Here is a 21,685-nt window from a genome sequence, read left to right as displayed (position 1 = left end):
AGCCGGCCTCTGTGGCCGCAGCGTGGGAGCCCTGAGAGCGGGGTTTTTCTCTTCACTCTCCTGCTGCCTCTTTTCTTTTTAGAGAGATCACTGGAGTCAATAGGTTGGTACTTTGGTTTTTGCTTGTTTGTTTTGAGATTTCCCTAGGATAAAAATCTAGTAAACAGAATTACTTAGGTCAAAAATATCAATATTTCTATTAACCAAATGGCTTTTTTAAAAAGTTATAGTAACGTACACTGCTTTTGTGACTGTACCAGTTTCATCCTAATCTCACCGGATGGGGTATCATCTCTTAATTTTTGGGGGAAAATTGATAAACATAAATTTTTGCCTCTAGTTTTTGCTGGCATTCATTTGGTCACAGTCGAAGGTAAATATTTTTTATCTCACGTGCTTATTATAATACAGGTTTGGACCCTCAGAGAGCAAACTTTTTTGATCTGTAGCACTCTGGTGGGTTTCCTTTCCTCTGGATAACTGCCTTGCACATTCTGACTGAGTCGGTTCCGTAAGCTGCTCTCTGGGCTTCTCCGCCAGGGAGCCGGTTAGCAAGTACGGCTGCCGCCTCCTCTTATTCTGAAGGCCTGATTGTACTGAGATCTGTCGGCCACCAAGAAAAATCCAGACTCTGCAACTCTGCAAAAAGGACATAGAATTTGAAATATCCAGTCACTGGGCAAGTCTTTCTGCCGGATTGGTCTCCTTAGGAGGATCCCACGTTTGCACGTCACCTAAAACAGCACGGAGAGATCCAAACTGTGAACTCCGAGCAAATTTCAAGATTTCTTTTTAAATGCTTCCCAGTTTGTGAGTGTCTTGCTGCTGGGTCAAGGCAGGCTTCTGCCAGAATACAGACGGGGTTTTAGGGGTGAGCATTCCATATCTCACCTCTCCGTTTACGGTGAATGTGTTGCTTGTTCTCATCTCTGAGCCTCAGTTTACAGGAAGGACCAGTAATGCTTCTCAGCACGTGGCGAGGGTGAACTGCATTAACGTGTGTGCAGGGGCGCCTGGGTGGCTCAGTGGGTTAAGTAAGCCTCTGCCTTCGGCTCAGGTCATGATCTCGGGGTCCTGGGATCAGGCCCCCGCATCAGGCTATCTGCGCAGCAGGGAGCCTGCGTCTCCTCCTCTCTCTGCCTACTTGTGATCTCGATCTCTGTCAAATAAATAAATAAAACCTTTTTTGAAAAGTAAATGAGAATCAGTTTTACTAAAAACAAAACAAAACGTGTGTGCGCAGCGCCTGCGGCCCGCACGGGCCTTGTGTCAGGTCCGCGGTGAGCAGGACAGAGCCGCGCAGTGTCGTGAATCCGGCACAAGTGTTTGTCAGGTTTTTTAAAAACCCGGATTTGGGTGCTCCTTGCTGAATTTGTGCTGCAGTGAAAGAAAGAATGTGGGCTTCAGAACTGAGTTGTAGCCTGTCCGTTCCAGTTTATTCCAGAAGAGTGACTTCCGGCAAATTCTGTCATTTATCATCTGTGAGAAGTTGAAATATACATAAAGTCACACAGCAGGTGACACGTAGGATCAGTGGTAGCTGTTATCACATAGTAGCACGCACCTTAGGCTGTGATTAAAGGCAAATATACTTTACTACGTTTGTTTTCACTGAGCAGAGAAAAGCCAGAGAATTCTCTGTTTTTAAGGAAGAGTTGTAGAGAAGATCACGTTTCCGGAGGTCTTAAGGTTCCGAGAGCCATGTGACTGACAAAGGGGAGGGAATTTATGGACCTGGGGATGCTTCAGAGAAGGCTTTGTGGTGAGAACGGCAGGAGGCCTGGAGGGGACTGAGCAGTCTGTGGGAGCCGGTGGAGAGGAGCAGAAGTTGGGTTGGGAAGACACCAGAGGGCTTCAGGGCATGTGGGGAGGGGAACACTCTCAAGACTTGGGTGAAGAAAAGCTGTCCCAGGTGACTGGTGCCAGGAAAGTGAACTTGGCGGAGCTGTGACTCCCCAGAAAGATGAAAGCTGTGGTGACAAGGGCCGGGGCCGTGAAGCGCCAATGCAGGATGTGGAGAAGCAGCAGGGTTAGGTGACATCTTAAAGGGTTACAGGAGGAGATGAGTTTGGGATTATTCTAAAGCTTCTTGCTTGGGACAGCTGAGAGCTGATTGTGGTTTTCCTGGAGGATGGGAAGTTAGGTCAGTTGAGGAAAGAACATTTTTGTCACTGAAAATGAGTTGGTGACAGCCTAAGAATAAATACATTTTGTCATCTTTATAGAAATTATTCTAGCCACAAGTGACTGTTCTGTCCCCCCACTACTACCTAAAGAGGGCTGGAGGCCTTGTCTTCTGGCTCCGCACGGGCCCTAGAACCACAGCCACGTGGTTGGTAGTGCCTCGGACCCCCCCCCCCCCACCCCATCCCTGGCGGCCAGAGCCCAGCACCTGCTTGCCTCTCTGTTTCTGGTATCCCATCCAGTTTTGAACCCTGGGCATTTCTTACTGGCAGCTTGGCTGTACGTTTTTTTCTGACATTTCTAGGTGTTTTGTTTTTTAGTTCCTCTGGTATGCCATATTGCATGAAATAGAAGTCTCTCACTCTGAGTGATAATATCCTACTCTGAAATCCCAGGACTAAGAGAAGAACTATATTAGTCAGGGTCCTGTAGGAAGCAGATGGCACACTCAAACAGGGTAATTTGAGGAGCATTTAATTGTATCATTCAGGAGAAAGGAGGCTTTCTGTTCCAGGTATGAAGAGTTTTGATAGAGGAATTAAGGGTTTATCCCACTGTCAGAAGAACAGGGGGTTGAGAAGGTCAGGGAAGCTGTGCCCGACCAGCGCAGGCTTCGGGACCACAGTGAGTGGTTCTCAGGAGCTTGTGGGGAAGCCGCCAAGCATCTGCATCTGCTGGTGCAGCTCCCTCTGGGGCTACCAGTCTCTCCTTTTTCTTCTGTTGTTCAAATCTCTCTTGTGCTCTCTGCATCTGTGCGGGAAAGAAGTTTATGGGAAGTACCTCCCAGCTTCTGATCTGCGGAGGGGGGCTTAGAAGGAGGGTCATCAGGACGCCACGCTGACAGCGGTTCAGAATTGGGTTCAGAATTGCGACTTTTCACAAAGGGGTGAGCAGGGGTGGAGGCCCCAGTGGGGAAGGCAGGGCCTCCTGGGTCAGCGGCAGCACTTGTTACTACCTCCTGCCTGAAAGGCAAGAGGAGGAAGCAGTTCCTAGGAACGGGAAGAAATTCCTGGTGCAAGTGGCTGTTAGATTTGCCCAAAGGGGGCGTGGCCATTGGTGGACCATCTCGGCCAGGCCAGCCGCAGCAACTGCAGGGTTGGAGCTCAGACAGCACAAACCGCCCCCCACCCCCCAACTCTCTTCCTGCCCCCCCCCTCTTCCCAACCAGGCTGGGACAGAAGCCAGGGGCACTGGAGCCTCTTAGGGTCCTTACTGTGGCCCCTCCCGGGACATAGAGCAGGGCGGAGATGGGTGAGGAGGGAGGCTGGAGGGCAAACAGAATAATCCACCAGGCAGAGGCCGTAACTAGAAGCATAGAGCATGTTTTTATCTTGGGAGGTGAAGCATTTTTCCAAGGAGGGGAAGGAGAAGCAGCAGAAAAACAGTGGTTAAGCATGAACTGAAAGAGGAGACAGGTGCTTAAAAAGATCATGGAGGGGAACCTGTGTTGAGGACAGTTTGTAGAACTTGTAGAGAAGAGTGGACTGGGGAGTGGGATGGTGTTGGGCAGGTGAAGGAAAGAGGACAACGGGAGCCGCTCTTGTCTTCTGTAAGGTGGCGTGGTCGTGGGCCCTGTGATGGGTGGAGAGCAGGCCACGGGCAGACGCTGTGGTCGCCGCAAGGTCGGTGTGTGGACCCAGGCTGTGAACATAAAGGCAGTAAGTTTGGGACCTTGCTAGTCAACTCCACAGCCCTCTGAAACCATTCGGAAATCTAGGAAAACAGAAGAAAATCGAAAAAGGGGAAGTCAGGGAAAGGGAGAGTTGGGGAGGGAGGTGCATTGGGAAAGCTCCCTTCAGAGCGCGCACACAAATTCCTCATGGGTGACTGACTTCCTTTGGAGCGTCAAACTTTCTTCAGCCACGTCTGTATTCTTTCAAACAAGGAAATTCAGGCGCTTGTCATTATTAATCACGATGCTTCAAAACTAACTATATTTACTTTTTTAAAATGATAGGCTAGTATACTGGAATGATCTCTGTTAGTAGCTTATTTTATAATGCTAATACTAAAATTACAGATACTCTGGGCTGACATTTTCCGTTACTGGTATACTTGGTTTTCCTGATTGCTTTACGTGGAACTTCTCAAACAGATGAACTTGCGTTCACTTTCTTGCGACCGGATCCTTCCTATATACTAAGAATATTTAGCGTGACCTGTACCTTGTGGGAGGTACTTGGCTGGGAATTTCTTCTTTTTCGTCGGGTCCATAAACCAGAACTATAAGAGGGAGAAGGGCATCCGGCAGGACAGGGAACCTCCAGAGAAGGGCTGAGCACAGGCTTCTGAGAAATAGTACCCAAATGTCTCCCGTGTGCTGCTCAGGTTTCCCAGGGACCAGGCGGCATGCGGTGGGACTGGCTGGTGGAAAACTGCTCTTCAGCTCTTAGAAGCTCCTGCTAAGGAAAAATTTGGAGCAAGTGACGTTGTTTATACACACAGATTTTCAGTAGCCTGATTTTATTTACTTTAAAAGGCTTTAATTAACATGTAAAATATTTATTTGTGGAGAGGTTATCTCTTGAGAAAGCTTTTAGTTTCACTAAAACTTCCAGATTTAGCCTTTTTGTCCCCCATAACCTATCTCAACCGCTTTCCATCATGCAGAGGAGGCCACCGGCCCCGAGAGCCAGAATAGAGGCACACCACAAACAGGGGACACACCTGTGCGGACACACTGTTTCTGGCAGTGCTGGGAATAGTGGGGAAGGTCCTGGTGAAGGGGGAGCAGAGAAGGGACACGCCGAGAAGCACTGTTGGTGGCTGCCCACTTTCAAGGCTGACCTCTGACGGGCCCGGTGGCCTCTGGTGCCAACCGCATCCCGGATCCTCCGGGTAGTGTAGCATTGGGAACAGGATCCGAGGGGCCTGCTGCTCAACAGCCTGGCGAGCTCCGTGCTTTGGTCTCATCATCTGTAAAGCGAGGACATCTGTGCTCTGAGGGCCAGTGACGGCATGCGTGAAGGGCGGCTGCCGAACCGGGCAGGCTGTCCGTGAGCCGCCGTCTTTGCCCCGCACAGTCACTGGGGCATGGAGAAGAGCAGTCAGGTCTGTTGTGGAGCCATTCTGAGGACACGAGAAGTGGTTTCCTTTAGCTCCTGAGATTATTTGTACTGGAATGTTGAAAGATGATTTGGGGTCATGTGATTATGTAATCAAACTTAATATCAAAGTAGTAGACTCTGGTCTAGCTCTTTTAGACTGAAGGTATTTCAGGACGAAGTGGGGCAGCGCTCTGAGTTAGGAGTTAACGGACTGTCTTCGGCCATGACCCACGTTTCCTCTCTAAAGCCTCTTTAGGGCTCTCCTGTAGATTCGAGTTGGGCTTTTTCCCTTGGAACTGGGCCTGGAGGATTTTTCAGGCAGGGTGTTAGCATCCTCCAGCTCTGCTTTTAGATCGATCATGTTCTATTTTCTCTTGCACAGCTCTCTCATCTCCCCGCCGCACCGCCACCTCTGAGTAGGTACGTTCTAGCCTGGTTCTCTCAAGCCCAGTTCTTACGCCGTTTGCGGGCCCACCGGGCACCTGCCATGCGCTCTTCGCCGTTCGCTGACACGAGGGTTGCCGCAAGGCGCGAGGTCTCCGGCCTCCAGGAAGCTGACATTCTAGTGGGGGTGGGGAGACGGATAGAATGCAAGTAGCCCATCTGTGTCCGTCGGCCCGGTGCTGGGGAGGGAGATGGGGAGAGCCGTGTGGAGGGAGCTGTTGTGGATAGGGTGGCCAGGGGAGCCCTTCCCAGTCCGTTGACATTTGCCCAGCGACGAGAGAAGGAAGGGGGCAAGCCGTGCTGCTGCCAGGAAGCACGTCGCGGGCTGGAACAGGAGTCCTGTAGAAATGCCCCTGGCGCTCCCAGGAGCAGGACGCAGCAGGACTAGAGCAGAGCGTGGCAGGGCAGGAGGTCAGAGAGGTAATGGGCTGGAGACAGGGCGCCCGAAAGCAGCTTCACTTGAATGAAGAGGGGGAGCCCCCAGTGGGGTTGGAGATAAGGAATTCATCTTACCTTTTCAAAGGGTCACTGACTTTCCTGCCAGCAAGTTTATGCTAGCTCAGTAAGCCATTGTAGTAAAACTCTGTCCTAACTTACCCTAACCCATAGGTATTTCACACCTTTTTTTTGGTGGGGGGTGGGGGAGGCAGAGGGAGAGGGGGAGAGAGACTCTTAAGCAGGCTCCATACCCAGCCTGGAGCCCGACACGGGGCTCGACCTCACAGCCCTGAGATGATGACCTGAACCGAAGCGAAGGGTCAAGCGCTTAACTGACTGAACCACATAGGCACTTCTTTTTTAAATAATTGATTTTAAAGACTTTTATAGCAGTTTGGCCATGTTCTACTCAGCTGACTCTAAGAAGGAAATAGGCCCAGGCAAAAGGCAAAATAAAATTATCTCTTGATTAGTTTTCTAAGAGGAGTGGTACATTATATGCTAATTACGTTAGCAAAGGTAATGCAAAGTGTTGACCCAATCAGATGGCTTTGGGAAGCGTCTAGGTCCTAGCTTGATGAATTTTTCTTTAACTCCGTATCTCGTACTATCCTCCAAAGCGACCGTTACAATTCCGTCTTTCACGGTAATGGCCAATAATAACTCTGCGAATACTAGGTTGGCAGATAAAACACGATGTGGGCGTTGGAGGTGCCGGAACTTTTTTTTTTTTTTTTAAGATTTTATTTATTTATTTGACAGACAGAAATCACAAGCAGGCAGAGAGGCCGGCAGAGAGAGAGAGGGAGAAGCAGGCTCCCTGCTGAGCAGAGAGCCCGATGCGGGGCTCGATCCCAGGACCCAGGGATCGTGACCTGAGCCGAAGGCAGCGGCTTAACCCACTGAGCCACCCAGGCGCCCGGTGCCGGAACTTCTTCCACCCTCCAGAAAAATCTGGAAGAATGGTCACTGCTGCGTTAGCTTATGCTGCGTAGTTCTATGTCCCTGGGAGTTCAGGATAGATGGTTGAAGGGAGGACTGCCTTCACACAGTTACGGGTCAGGAAAGAGATTAAGCCCTAGGTCTGTGCGGATTGCTGCAGCCGCGAGCAATCCAGGTAGTGAGAAGACTTGAGTGTCCTGGGGTCGCCAGCCCTCACGGGTAGTAGGTAATTACAGGAAATCTGCACTAACATGCATTTGGACATGAGAGACTGATTTCTGTTCCCTGGGCGAGTTCTGTTTCTCAAAGTCGGGGAGGGCGGGGACAGCCAGTGGAGGGATTGCCTTGTCATTATTTGAGACCTTAGTCTAGCGATCAGGCTAATACAGGAAAGCCAATAGATGAAAGTGTTTTTTTTTTCCAACCTTCCCTGCATAACTGGAAGATTGACTTAAAAATTGTTTGTTTTTTTTTAATTAACAGTGATAGTCCAGCCCCATATTTTAGCCCAGTTGGATGTTGGGGGCTCATTTATTTAATAATGAGGTGGGGTGGGGTTTTTTTTTCTGTACCAAGTTTGTATTTACTCAGAATGTTTCTTTTCATACTCCCATAGACTTGTGCCTCACCATTGAGGCCATTTCTCTGCTTATTGGCACTTTCAGAAATGGACAGGACAAGAAATGAAAGGAAATTCAAACCGGTCCCCTTCATCTGGGCATCTGAATTATTGTATCCCCTCCATCACCCAGACTTGATTTCCTTTGTGCGGAGGAGATGCGCGTCTGATATTTTTCTCTCTCCTCTTCCATTTCCAGGAGGGCTGTTGGCCTGCTGCCGTGCTGCTGAACAGTATGCAGTCCTTCCGGGAGCAGAGCAGTTACCACGGAGACCAGCAGAGCTACCCGCAGGAGGTACACAGCTCATCCCGGATAGAAGAGTTCAGCCCGCGTCAGGCCCAGATGTTCCAGAATTTTGGGGGTGCAGGCAGTGGCGGCGGCGGCAGCAGCAGCGGCGGCGGTGGGCGACGAGGCTCGGCGGCTGCGGCAGCGATGGCTAGCGAAACCTCTGGCCACCAGGGCTACCAGGGCTTCAGGAAAGAGGCTGGAGACTTCTACTACATGGCAGGCAACAAAGACCCCGTGACAGCAGGAACCCCGCAGCCGCCGCAGCGAAGGCCTTCGGGGCCCGTGCAGAGCTACGGACCGCCCCAGGGGAGCAGCTTTGGCAATCAGTATGGGAGCGAGGGGCACGTGGGCCAGTTTCAAGCCCAGCACTCGGCCCTCGGTGGGGTGTCCCACTATCAGCAGGATTACACGGGGCCTTTCTCTCCAGGGAGCGCTCAGTACCAGCAGCAAGCCTCCAGCCAGCAGCAGCAGCAGCAGCAGGTGCAGCAGCTGAGACAGCAGCTCTACCAGTCCCACCAGCCTCTGCCACAGGCCACCGGCCAGCCGGCGTCTGCATCGTCCCATCTGCAGCCGATGCAGCGGCCCTCCGCGCTGCCGTCGTCCGCTTCTGGGTACCAGCTGCGGGTCGGTCAGTTCGGCCAGCACTACCAGTCCTCCGCCGCCTCCTCGTCCTCCTCCTTCCCTTCGCCGCAGCGTTTCAGCCAGTCCGGCCAGAGCTACGACGGCAGTTACAGCGTGAATGCGGGGTCCCAGTACGAGGGACACGGCGTGGGTTCTAACGCGCAGGCATACGGCACGCAGTCCAACTACAGCTATCAGCCTCAGTCTGTGAAGGGCTTCGAGCCGGCCAAGATTCCACAGGGGACGCAGCAGGGGCAGGCGCCCGCGCAGCCGCCGCAGCCCCCGCCGCAGCACGTGATGCAGTACACGAACACCGCCGCCAAGCTGCCCCTGCAGGCCCAGGTGGGGCAGTACAGCCAGCCCGAGGTTCCAGTGCGGTCCCCGATGCAGTTCCACCAGAACTTCAGCCCCATCTCCAACCCTTCCCCCGCGGCCTCTGTGGTGCAGTCTCCGAGCTGCAGCTCCACCCCGTCCCCCCTGATGCAGAGCGGGGAGAACCTCCAGTGTGGGCAAGGCAGTATGCCCATGGGTTCCAGAAACCGAATTTTACAGCTAATGCCCCAGCTGAGCCCGACGCCCTCCATGATGCCCAGTCCTAATTCGCATGCTGCAGGCTTCAAAGGGTTTGGCCTAGAAGGAGTGCCGGAAAAGCGACTGACAGACCCCGGGCTGAGTAGTTTGAGCGCCCTGAGTACGCAAGTGGCCAATCTTCCTAATACCGTTCAGCACATGCTACTTTCCGATGCCCTGACACCTCAGAAGAAGACCTCCAAGAGGCCCTCCTCCTCTTCGAAGAAAGCGGACAGCTGCACAAACTCCGAAGGCTCCTCCCAGCCTGAGGAACAGCTCAAGTCCCCCATGGCCGAGTCGCTAGACGGAGGCTGCTCGAGCAGCTCCGAGGACCAAGGCGAGCGGGTGAGGCAGCTCAGTGGCCAGAGCACCAGCTCCGACACCACCTACAAGGGCGGGGCCTCCGAGAAAGCGGGCTCTTCCCCGGCGCAGGGCGCTCAGAGCGAGGCCCCCAGACTCAGTGCCAGTCCCGCGGCCAGAGAAGAGGCTGCCTCGCCTGGTGCTAAGGACACACCGCTGTCGTCCGAGGGCAACCCCAAAGTCAACGAGAAGACGGTTGGGGTGATTGTCTCCCGGGAAGCCATGACAGGTCGGGTCGAAAAACCTGGTGCACAAGATAAAGGCTCCCAGGAGGAGGATCCCACAGCCACGCAGAGGCCACCCAGCGCTGGAGGGCCAAAGGAGACCAGTCACCCGTCGGTCCCACAGCCAGAGCCCCCGGGGGGAGGAAGCAAAGGAAACAAGAATGTAGATAATAACTCCAACCACAATGGAGAGGGAAACGGCCAGGGCGGACACTCGGCGGTGGGCCCCGGTTTTACAGGCAGGAGCGAGGCCGGCAAATCTCCTGGCAGCCTGCGCTATAGTTACAAAGACGGTTTCGGGTCAGCCGCGCCGAGAAACGTCAGTAGCTTTCCTCAGTACCCTACAGGACAAGATAAGGTGGACTTCGCTGGCCACGGGGAGCGCAAGGGGAGGAACGAGAAGTTCCCCAGCCTGCTACAGGAAGTGCTTCAGGGCTACCATCACCACCCGGACAGGAGGTACTCCAGGAGCACGCAGGAGCATCAGGGCATGGCGGGGGGCCTGGAAGCAGCCACGAGGCCTAATGTCTTAGTCAGTCAAACCAATGAGTTAGCTAGCAGGGGCCTCTTGAATAAGAGCATCGGGTCCCTATTAGAAAACCCGCACTGGGGCCCTTGGGAGAGGAAGTCAAGCGGCACGGCTCCCGAAATGAAACAGATCAATTTGGCTGACTATCCGATTCCCAGAAAGTTTGAAATAGAGCCGCAGTCATCGGCCCATGAGCCCGGCGGTTCCCTCTCTGAAAGAAGATCCGTGATCTGCGACATTTCTCCACTAAGACAGATTGTCAGGGACCCGGGGGCGCACTCACTGGGACACATGGGTACCGACACCAGACTTGGGAGGAGTGATCGGCTCAATCCAAGTTTAAGTCAGTCGGTCATTCTTCCCGGTGGGTTGGTATCCATGGAAGCGAAGCTGAAATCCCAGAGCGGGCAGATAAAAGAGGAAGACTTTGAACAGTCCAAATCTCAAGCTAGCTTCAACAACAAGAAATCCGGAGACCACTGCCACCCTGCCAGCATCAAGCACGAGTCTTACCGAGGCAACGCCAGTCCTGGAGCAGCTCACGATTCCATCTCAGACTACGGCCCCCAAGACAGCAGACCCACGCCGATGCGGCGGGTTCCTGGCAGAGTCGGTGGCCGGGAGGGCATGAGGGGTCGGTCCCCTTCGCAGTATCATGACTTCTCAGAAAAGCTGAAGATGTCTCCTGGGAGGAGCAGAGGCCCAGGGGGAGACCCTCATCACATGAACCCACACATGACCTTTTCGGAGCGGGCCAACCGGAGTTCTTTACACGCTCCCTTCTCTCCCAACTCAGAAAGCCTGGCCTCTGCTTACCACGCCAACACTCGGGCTCATGCTTATGGGGACCCCAACGCAGGTTTGAATTCTCAGCTCCATTATAAGAGACAGATGTACCAACAGCAGCAAGACGAGTACAAAGACTGGAGCAGCAGCTCTGCTCAGGGAGTGATCGCTGCCGCGCAGCACAGGCAGGAGGGACCACGGAAGAGCCCGAGGCAGCAGCAGTTTCTTGACAGAGTGCGGAGCCCTCTGAAAAACGACAAAGATGGTATGATGTATGGCCCACCGATGGGGACTTACCATGACCCCAGCGGTCAGGAAGGGGGGCGCTGCCTCATGTCTGCCGATGGTCTGTCTAACAAAGGCATCGAGTTGAAGCATGGCTCCCAGAAGCTACAACAAGAATCTTGTTGGGATCTTTCCCGGCAGACTTCTCCAGCCAAAAGCAGCGGTCCTCCAGGAATGTCCAATCAGAAGAGGTACGGGCCACCCCACGAGGCCGACGGACACGGGCTCGCCGACACGCCGCAGTCGTCCAAACCCAGTAATGTTATGCTCAGGCTCCCGGGCCAAGAGGATCATTCTTCTCAAAACCCCTTAATCATGCGGAGGCGGGTGCGCTCCTTTATCTCTCCCATTCCCAGCAAGAGGCAGTCACAGGATGTGAAAAACAGTAACACGGAAGATAAAGGGCGCCTCCTTCACCCACCGAAAGAAGGCGCCGACCGAGCGTTCAATTCCTATGTGCATCTCTCTCACAGCCAGGATGTCAGATCCATCCCGAAGAGAGAATCTTCCAAGGACCTTCCAAGTCCAGATAGCAGAAATTGCCCTGCGGTTACCCTCACAAGTCCTGCTAAGACCAAAATACTGCCCCCTCGGAAAGGCCGGGGCTTGAAATTGGAAGCTATAGTTCAGAAGATCACGTCCCCAAACATCAGGAGGAGCGCGTCCTCGAACAGCACGGAGGCCGGGGGAGACACGGTCACTCTCGATGACATTCTGTCTTTGAAGAGTGGCCCTCCCGAAGGTGGCAGCGTTGCTGTTCAGGATGCCGAGATGGAGAAGAGAAAAGGTGAGCTGGTGTCTGACCTGGTCTGTCCAACGAGCCAGGACCTGAACCTCGAAAAGCCCCTGCCAAGGGCTTCAGAGGAGTGGCGTGGCGGTGGGGACGACAAAGTGAAGACTGAGACACACCCAGAGACGGTCACTGCTGGAAAGGACCCCCCTGGCGCCATGACATCCGTGACCTCACAGAAGCCTGGGGGTAACCAGGGGAGACCAGATGGTTCCCTTGGTGGGACTGCACCCTTGATCTTCTCGGACTCAAAGAATGTACCTCCAGTGGGCGTGTCGGCCCCTGAGGCAAACCCCAAGGCTGAGGAGAAAGAGAACGATACAGTGACGATTTCCCCCAAACAAGAGGGTTTCCCCCCGAAGGGGTACTTCCCATCAGGAAAGAAGAAGGGGAGACCCATCGGTAGTGTGAACAAGCAAAAGAAACAGCAGCCACCACCTCCGCCCCCGCAGCCCCCTCAGATACCAGAAGCTTCTGCAGATGGAGAGCCAAAGCCAAAAAAGCAGAGGCAAAGGCGGGAGAGGAGGAAGCCTGGGGCGCAGCCAAGGAAGCGGAAAACCAAACAAGCGGTTCCCATCGTGGAGCCCCAGGAACCCGAGATCAAACTAAAGTATGCCACCCAGCCACTGGATAAAACCGATGCCAGGAACAAGTCTTTTTTCCCTTACATCCATGTAGTGAGTAAGCGTGACCTTGGGGCCGTGTGTACAATCATCAATGCCGAGGAGGAGGAGCAAACCAAACTGGTGAGGGGCCGGAGGGGCCAGAGGTCGCGGACGCCGCCGCCCAGCAGCACGGAGAGCAAGGCACTGCCGGCCTCGTCCTTCATGCTGCAGGGCCCCGTGGTGACCGAGTCTTCTGTCGTGGGGCACCTGGTGTGCTGTCTGTGTGGAAAGTGGGCCAGTTACCGCAACATGGGCGACCTCTTTGGACCCTTTTACCCGCAAGATTATGCCGCCACGCTCCCGAAGAACCCGCCCCCGAAGCGGGCCGCGGAGACGCAGAGCAGAGTCAAAGTGCGGCACAAAAGCGCTTCAAACGGCTCCAAGACGGACACTGAGGAGGAGGAGGAGCAGCAGCAGAAGGAGCAGAGGAGCCTGGCCGCGCACCCCAGGTTCAAGCGGCGACACCGCTCGGAAGACTGCGGCGGCGGCGGCGGTGGCCCTCGCTCCCTGGCCCGGGGGCTCCCCTGTAAGAAGGCCACCGCCGAGGGCAGCAGCGACAAGACTGCTTTGGACTCGAAGCCCTCCGTGCCCACCACTTCGGAAGGGGGCCCCGAGCTGGAGTTACAAATTCCTGAACTACCTCTTGACAGCAATGAATTTGGGTCCACGAGGGTTGTATTCTCTGGGCCAATGGAATCTACCTGGTCTGCGGCCGGCTCTACGGCCTGCAGGAGGCGCTGGAAATAGCCAGAGAGATGGTGAGTGTGTCCTCCCCTCCCACCCCTGAATCCGGGGGGCGGGGGGCTCGCCCTGCCTCTTCCTGCCTTCTGCTCCCCTCTTTCCCTCCTGCACTCGCCCCGGCCCCGCCGATCCGGCGGGTCGTTCCCCCAGGTTGGAGCCCCTAAGCCCACAGGAGGGGCGGAAAATGAAGTGATTTGGAACATTTGTTTAACTTTTGTTTTTATGGGTTGGGTAGTGCGGACCCTAGGTGGCAGAGTCCTGCCTGGGCAGCACCGCGCGCGCGGCAAAGTGAGCGCCTCCCCCCCCCCCCCCCCCCCCCCCCCCCCCCCCCCCCCCCCCCCCGCCCAGTGCTCTGCTGCCTTCTGTTTCTGCTCCATAAGCTTTTGCTGCTGGTTGTTTTATTTATTGGTCCTTTTCTCCCATTTTTCAACATCTGCCTCTGTAATACTTAACAGAGTACGCTGTGATTCTCTTTCCTTTCCTCTCAAACTCTTCCCTTCTCTGGAATTACTCATTCACCTTAGGCTTCTCCTGGACCACAACGCTCTAATCCAAACTTGACAACAGGATGTTCATTCTTTAGGTCGGTTTCGTAACCGTTATCCTGGGGTGTTCATCGTCATTGTCACTCCCTTCTTTCTTCCAGCGAATGCCTTTCTTAGTCTTTGCCCGTCTTTGCCTTTCTTAGTCTGCGCCCTCGTTTAATGCTGCGCATTGTCCCTGGGGAGTTTCCCGAGATGGTTGCGTGGGAGGAAAAATACTTGGGAGACTTGTCTTGGGTAAGAATATGTCTCTGTCCCATCCTCATGTTTGCTTGAGAGTTGGGTATGGAATTCTAGATTTGAAATCATTTTCTCTCCCTGTCTTAGAGTCCTGGCTCCCGACTTGGCCTTGAGCTTCTGGTGCTGCAGTCGTGGGGACGGGGGCCGTTGGTGGTTTTCAGTCCTTGGTGTGAGCATGTGGACTGCCTTTCTCCTCTGGAGCGTTTGAGGATCTTCTCGGTTTCCCTTGGGGTGGGTCTTTTCATTCTCTGTGCTGCCCCCACTGGGAGATCTTGCCATCTGTAAACTCCTGTGTCCCTCTTGGGGAAGTTTGTCCTGTGTTGTTTCTTGGATAATTTCCTTCCATCTGTTTTCTTGGTTCTTTCTGGAATCCTGCGATTTAGGTACCTCCTGGATTGATCCTCTGGCTTTACCTTTTCTCTCCTGGTTTCTCTCTCTCTCTCTCTCTCTTTCTCTGCCTTTTTGTTCTCATTTCTCCACGCTCTCTCCAGCTGTACCATCAAACTTTTTATTTATTTATCTTCGTTTCTAATACTCTCAAAACATCTTTCTCCTCTGAACATCTCTGTCGCGGGGACCTGCTTGAATTGGGCTGGGTTAGGGACCTAACTCCTCTTAAAATTTTGAGCCAACGACCTGGTTTCTGGCCCCACTTTCTGAGACGCCTGCTTCCCCGGCTCTGTGCCCCTCAGTGGCTGGTGTTCTAGTGGCCCCTCCGCTGTGCTTGCTCATTCCTCTCCCTGCCTTTCAGACTGCTGGGTCGTGCCCTCCTTGTCTGATTTCCAGCGTCCGGAAATGGGGACATCTCTCGTGTGTGTTCCCTTTCTCGTTCCTGGTGTTCTCATGAAGTTGCTGTATAAGTTCATCCCTTTATCTTTGTGGGAAGGGAAAAGATGTGGAAATGGACGTTCAGTCTATGATGCTTAGTGACATGAGATTTTTGTGTTAATTCATACTTAAAATTTACCATACTTGACAAATACACTGATGATTTTCAGTCATAGTGAAGAAGGGTCGTATCAGCCAGGATCCATAGTATTTTGGGGTACTTTATACTATTCTTTTGCTCGCCCCCTACACTTCACCAGAAGCACTCTATTTTATCATTGCATTGTTGCCAGAATTTACCACAATGTCTGATAAAAGGGAAGTCAAAGCTATAAACTATAGTAAAAAATGTTATTTCATATGAGGTTTATATACTTTTTATATTAGAACATTCTAATTCAGTCACATGAGGAGCTTGCTTTCTCTCCAAGACCCTCCCCCAACACGTGAGTTTTTTTCTCTCCCTCCTTCCCTCTCCATCCGCATAGTCACTCCCAATCCCCAGGTTTGAAGTAGATTGGCTTCTTAGACATGGTGACATTTCATAATGCAAAAGTCTTAAAGGGACATGACATTTAAGACCCTAAAGTACAGAATTCTTTAAATAGTCAGTTCTGGGTACTCCCTAATCCATCAGTCATCGTCTCGCCCTAGTTGGTGGCCTGACTGCCATATTTAGTGGTTTGTTTTGTTTTGTTTATTTGTTATTTTAGGTGTGTGTCCCTGCCCATCTGCCAGTGTTTTCTTTATTTCAACAGAGAATATTATTAATATCTCTCAGAGTAACTTCTGTGTGTAAACGCTTCAACATTCTGTAGCAATAATTGGTAACTGGTGATCAGCAGGCTGACTCCTCCTGCCCACCAGATCCTTAAATCCTGTGTCTCAGTCTAGGTCTAGTTGATAGAAAGTAGGGGCACCTGAGAACGCTGTGACCATCCTAACCACAGGTGGCCCCTCTGTCCCAGAAAGGTTGGTGACCCTCAGGCCTGCCTTTTAAAATTACTCATCAGGAATCTGTGTCCTCAGAAAGTGGCAGTTCAGCTTACTACTTGTCAGCTTTGATCCCAAAGTAAAATCTGGCGTGTTATAATTAGACCAGATATACTGAATATGAATAAATCATTCTCTCTTGCCCACCACCCCCCCCCCCCCCGCATTGTCAGCTGGGTGGTTAAGATGACATGAAGCAATTTAGGTAGAGAATATTGAAGGTGTTTTTTGTTTTTTAAAATATTAATTCCAGCCTCTGCCACTTCAAAAGTCTTCAAATTACATGTTTTAAGGGATAAAAAGTTGGGACACTTCATTTAAAGGTTAAAGATACAAAAGCAGGTAATTTTTGGGTGCCTGGGTGGCTCAGTGGGGTTAAGCCTCTGCCTTGGGCTCAGCTCATGATCTCAGGGTCCTGGGATCGAGTCCCGCATCGGGCTCTCTGCTTGGCAGGGAGCCTGCTTCTCCTCCCTCTCTGCCTACTTGTGGTCTCTCTCTCTGTCCAAAAAAAAAAAAAAAAAAAAGCAGGTGTTTTTGTGCTTTAGGCTGCTCCTATATAGTAGAGGCTCTGAACTAGATTTTTGGGTTCTCTGGTAGCTCCCCCAGGGCTCACACACCGCCACCTCTTTTAATAACATGTTTTAGAACCCAAACAGTTGACCAGTCTTTTTTTCTTTTCAGTTGAGATGTAATTGACATATAACATTGTATTTGTTCCATGACAAATCTTAGATAAATCTCTGTACTGTAGCTTTACGATTATTTCCTTATATTGTACTCACATGATGCCAGGCCCTTTAAAAATACTAAACTTTTTCTTCCCTCGATTCTGTTCTGTTTATGTAACATCCCCGTTTTAGAATAGAATGCTAGCTTTGTATATTGAATTTAATTTCTCAGTACACTCGCACATCTGTTTTACTCCCACAAGCCACCCAGTGAGATGGGAAGGGAGAAGAGAGAGACAGTACCATCCCGTTACCCTCACAATAAAGGATGACTTGGCTTTAGTGACACACGCTCAGGTGGTATATAGCCCAGGGATGCATTGATTTAAAAAATGATTTAAAAAAAATGCTGCTTTGCCTTTTTGAGCTGACTGATGTTCCACTATGACTACAAGATCTTTTTCTGTTTTATTTGCCCTAGGTTTATATTCTCCTTTTCCTGATGTACTTGAGAACAAATTAAAATTACACTAACTTGCCTTCTCTTATTTAATTTGATAGATGCTGTTTCAATTTGTCAAGGCCACTCTGAGTCTAGTTTTATCTTAGGTTTTAGCAGATGCTTTCAATTTCAGTCCGCTTAACAGGCCTGCCCAATCCTATCATGTTGAGATAAGGCCACATATATTTCATTAGAGATCCATTTTGGCCCATGTATTTATCAGGTGTTTTGACAAGCATGATATTATAACAAAATAATATGAAGTCCTCGAGAGACAGTAGCTCCCTCCCTATAGGTGTCATACTGTGAAAATTGTGGAAAACTAGAACATTCCTGTTCAAGCAGATGGCCTTTGCTGTCCTTCCTTTTCTGAGTGTGGGACTTAATTCATTCATTTCTGCACAGTTGTCTTTGGTTTTGTCTGACTTTGACTTCTGCTCGTTGATCTTGGTCTGATTATATATGTGAGCCCACGGTGACCTCTGATCTGGTGTGGATGGCATGATAGAGGCACTTGCCTCTTAAGCAGACGTACATAGGACTTGGTATGTAGAAGTCATGTTTGGTACATTTAGGAATGTGAAGGCCTTCAAGGTTCAGGGTTGTGTTGCCAGGAGAACTGACCTGTGTTTATCCCTTCCCTTCCTTCCCCCACCACCTGGGCTGACAGCTCCCCTTCTGAACAGATTCTTAACAACCTCCATGGGAATTTGTGTATGTTAACTGGATCTGGGTTAATTTCTTTTTTTTTTTTTTTTAAGATTTTATTTATTTATTTGACAGACAGAGATCACAAGTAGGCAGAGAGGCAGGCAGAGAGAGAGAGGGGGGAAACCAGGCCCCCCGCTGAGCAGAGAGCCCAATGTGGGTCTCCATCCCAGGACCCTGAGATCATGACCTGAGCCGAAGGCAGAGGCTTTAACCCACTGAGCCACCCAGGTGCCCTGGTTAATTTCCTTTGGATCAGTATGTTAAAGATTATATTTAAAGGTTATTTTTTTTTCAAGTTTTATTTATTTAATTCCTACACCCAATGTGGGGCTCAAACTCACAACCCTGAGATCAGGGGTTGCATGCTGTTTCTGACTGAGCCAGCCAGGGGCCCCTGAAGTTTATTTTTAATACAAGTTTAAATAGATCATTCTCCATTTCTAATTTACTGTATACTTTGACCTCCCCCCCCAAAAAAACTGATTTGACAAGTGTAAAATATTAATAGATTGATGACATTATGAAAATGTAACCGCATGTTAAAACATCAAAAACAGATCAGTTAGCCTCTCTGGTGATGTGCGAAATAAAGGCATTATCCTTTATGCTCCCTGAATTTCCATATGTGCTCCCTAAGTTAGTAGTGGGCCGCCCCCGCTGAGGTCCTGCTGAAGCCTTCCCACGGAAACTCCTGGTCTCTGCTTTTGACTCACCAGCCACACGTGCCCCACAGTGACTGACCCTCCCCTGTACCCTCTCCTCATCCTTCCTCACTGTCGCCCTCCCCTGGCTTCCTTACATGTTTCCTTTCCTCTCTAGCCCCCTCTGGAGGCTGCCCCTTTATCTGTGCTGTCGCAACTCACACTGCTGTCCCAGCCTGACTCTGTTAGCGCGTTGAGGTACCGGGGCTCATTCATCCCTCCATTCCTGTGACTTTCGGCAAGTAGCACAACATTGTATGATACCTTATTACCTGTTTTTCTTAACACTACCCGTGTGTGCTCTTACATCACTACACGATGACCTTGAGACTAAACCTCCAGAGAAAAGGGTCATTTTCTCTCAGGATTTGGTTTTTCTGCATTCTAAGGAATATCATGAAATTTGCAGTTTTGGAATTTTCTTGCTTCTATAATGTTACAGAATAAATTGTGACAAATTGAAAGAGTTTTCCTATAGTCTATTTCCTTATTTCTTTTAGTGGTGGAAGGATGATGAGAGAAGCTTTACACCTGATTTTAAAGTAAAACTTACAGGATCGCCTGGGTGGTGGAGTCGGTTAAGTGTCCGAGTCGGTTTTGGCTCAGGTCATGATCTCAGGGTCTGAGGTCTCATGATCTTATGCTGGGCTGGATGGAGCCTGCTTAAGATTCTCTCTCCCTCCCTCTCCACCTCTTCCTTCCCCCTCCCCCATGCTCTCTCTCAAATAAATAAATAAATAAATAAATGAAACTGAAAATGGGTGGACTGTTTGAAAATGCTACAGGTAAAGGGCCATAAAGAAGAATGTCGATAGGTTACTATATAGTATATACTAGACCAAATAATTCATCTCTGAGATGTTACACTAGTTACTGCTAATGTGTTGAAAGAGCTAACACGATCAGATAGCATGCAGAAGTAGGTGTTCATTTCAGTTCAGCAGCTAGCCGAGTCCTTGCTAGGAAACCGATGCAAATCTGAAGTTAGAATGCTCTGAGGGCCCTTAGCTCCCTTCACGGTTTGGGAGGCCTCGGCCCCCCCGTCCCACGGCTGGCGTGTGTGGAGCAGCACTTGGCATCAGGGCTCCTGGACCTTGTCAGGAGGGTTTATGTGATTCATGCAGAGGGTGACACCTTGCCACACAGTTCCTGCATGAGAGCTTGAATTTTCCAGGATGCGCAGCTTCCTTTATTCCAGACTCTTAAGAAAAATGGAGCTTCCCCCTCGCTGCCCCTGGCCTTACCTCTTGCCCCAATCCAAGGCCAATTTTATAGGACCCTGAAGGCCACTAGCTGCAGGCCAGCTTCTTCCCACCTTCCCTTTTTTGAGAAGAAGTCCAACGGGAAAATCCATTCAGCTTAATTGTGCCCTCCGAGATCCGCCTCAGCTTTCTGGCTTGGCCCTTCCGCTCACCAGCTGGGGAGGCGGGGATCGGTGAGAGTCCCGCAGTCCCCCTGCTCCATGTGAAATGAGCATTTCCTAGCTGGTCACTTGCTCAAGGCGCTGACCCTGTGTGCTTCACCTTCTTAATCTATAAAGTATGGAAACTGCTAGTGCCCACTGTAAAGAAGGCCGTTAGTGACATGAGGGACTCTTCAGAAGCTTCGTAGAGGAATGTTGGGCAAGTGCTGTGGGCCAGCATCTGCCCTCGGGTCGTGTCCTTGCGTGTCCTAGTTCGGGTGTGTGTTCCGGTTCGCTGAGCGGGCGTGGCTCACGGATCCTTCCAGACCCGCACAACTAGCTCTTCTTCCCGGCAAGGGAAGTTATCCCGCACAGGAGACCACCATTGTCTTTTCATTTTTACTCTTGTGGGAAACTCAGGTTCGTGGGGAGCGGGGTGTGTGGTATTTAGGGTGCAGTGTTAATTAGTGTCTTATGAGCTGGCGGCAGCCCGCACAGACATTCTCAGGAGTTAGGGCGTTCAGAGGAGAGGAGGCAGGAGAAGAGAATAAACTCTACCTAGCACATTAAGTAAAAGCATTAATGTTCTTGTGAGTTGGTCATTTTTTGATAATGAGTACCTAAGGCCAAAGTAAAGAGTGTATGTAGTAATGCAGTTATTTTTTAAATAAACATTTTTGATGGGTCAGCACTATAAGGGAGATCCAAAATAATTAAGAATTCATAGAATGGTTCAGAACAACCACACTCCACCTCCCGCCCCACTCCCCCCAAAATAGCTAATACGTAGAGGAGGACTGGAGAGGGCTCTGTTGTAGTCTGAGGATTGAGCCTTTGATTTATGGGCAGTGGGAAACCACCAGCAGTGCTGAGTGTGTAATATCACACAATCAGGTTTGTGGCTTATACAGGCAACTCCGGAGAGACACGGCGAGAGGAACGAAGCAGACCCGGTGGTGAGAGGCTGTGGCGTTGATCTCCCTAGAGAGGACAAGGGCTAAAGAAGGAGCAGAGGAGGGATTTATTGGAAGGAGCATACAGATAGTAGGATCGTTTTGGAATTTAAAGTCGATAGAATCCAGAAACGGATTAGATGTGGCAGGCAAAGGGAGGTGAGGAATAAACCCGAGGCTTCCCCTTTAGCAGGCAGGTTGGCCGGTGGAGTGGCCTGGGTAAGACCCCAGTAATAGCAAAGCGGGGGGATCGAGGAAGAGAAGGGAGACTTTAGTTTTGTAGCTAGTGTGTAGCGGGCAGAAGAGACTACTGGGTGTGGAATGCCCAGCCGAATCTGCATGTTCAGGTCGTCAGCACTCTGGGTCTCTAGTACAGTGCTTCTCATAAGCGCTGGCTGGTTTTTATTTAGCTTTTTGCATAAACGTAAAACCAGGAAGTTTAATCCGCGTTGCAAGAAAGTGGGAAGAAATAGAAAATCATGAGATCTGTCTTTTTTTTTTTTTTTTTTTTAATTCCATATAGAGAACTCTGAAAAGCTATCGGAGACATTAAGCTACCATTTGAATTATTGCCTGTAATATGGTTGGGAATGGGAGGGGTCACAGAAGAA

General features: G+C 50.9%; 1 protein-coding gene across 1 annotated transcript in view; it reads left to right on the top strand.

Moving 5' to 3' along the window:
• Positions 1 to 21,685, top strand: part of TCF20 (transcription factor 20) — a 103,570-nt gene that overhangs the window by 40,883 nt on the left and 41,002 nt on the right. Inside the window, 2 exon segments of the mRNA XM_047739592.1 lie at positions 7,874 to 13,448; positions 13,451 to 13,551. Of these exon segments, the coding sequence (XP_047595548.1) occupies positions 7,910 to 13,448; positions 13,451 to 13,551 (5,640 nt within the window). The 5' untranslated portion in view covers positions 7,874 to 7,909.

Source organism: Lutra lutra, chromosome 8 (genome assembly GCF_902655055.1).
Source record: "Lutra lutra chromosome 8, mLutLut1.2, whole genome shotgun sequence".
NCBI classification, from domain to species: Eukaryota; Metazoa; Chordata; class Mammalia; order Carnivora; family Mustelidae; genus Lutra; species Lutra lutra.
Note: the sequence above shows the minus strand (reverse complement) of the source record. Positions and strands in the feature narration are given on the sequence as shown.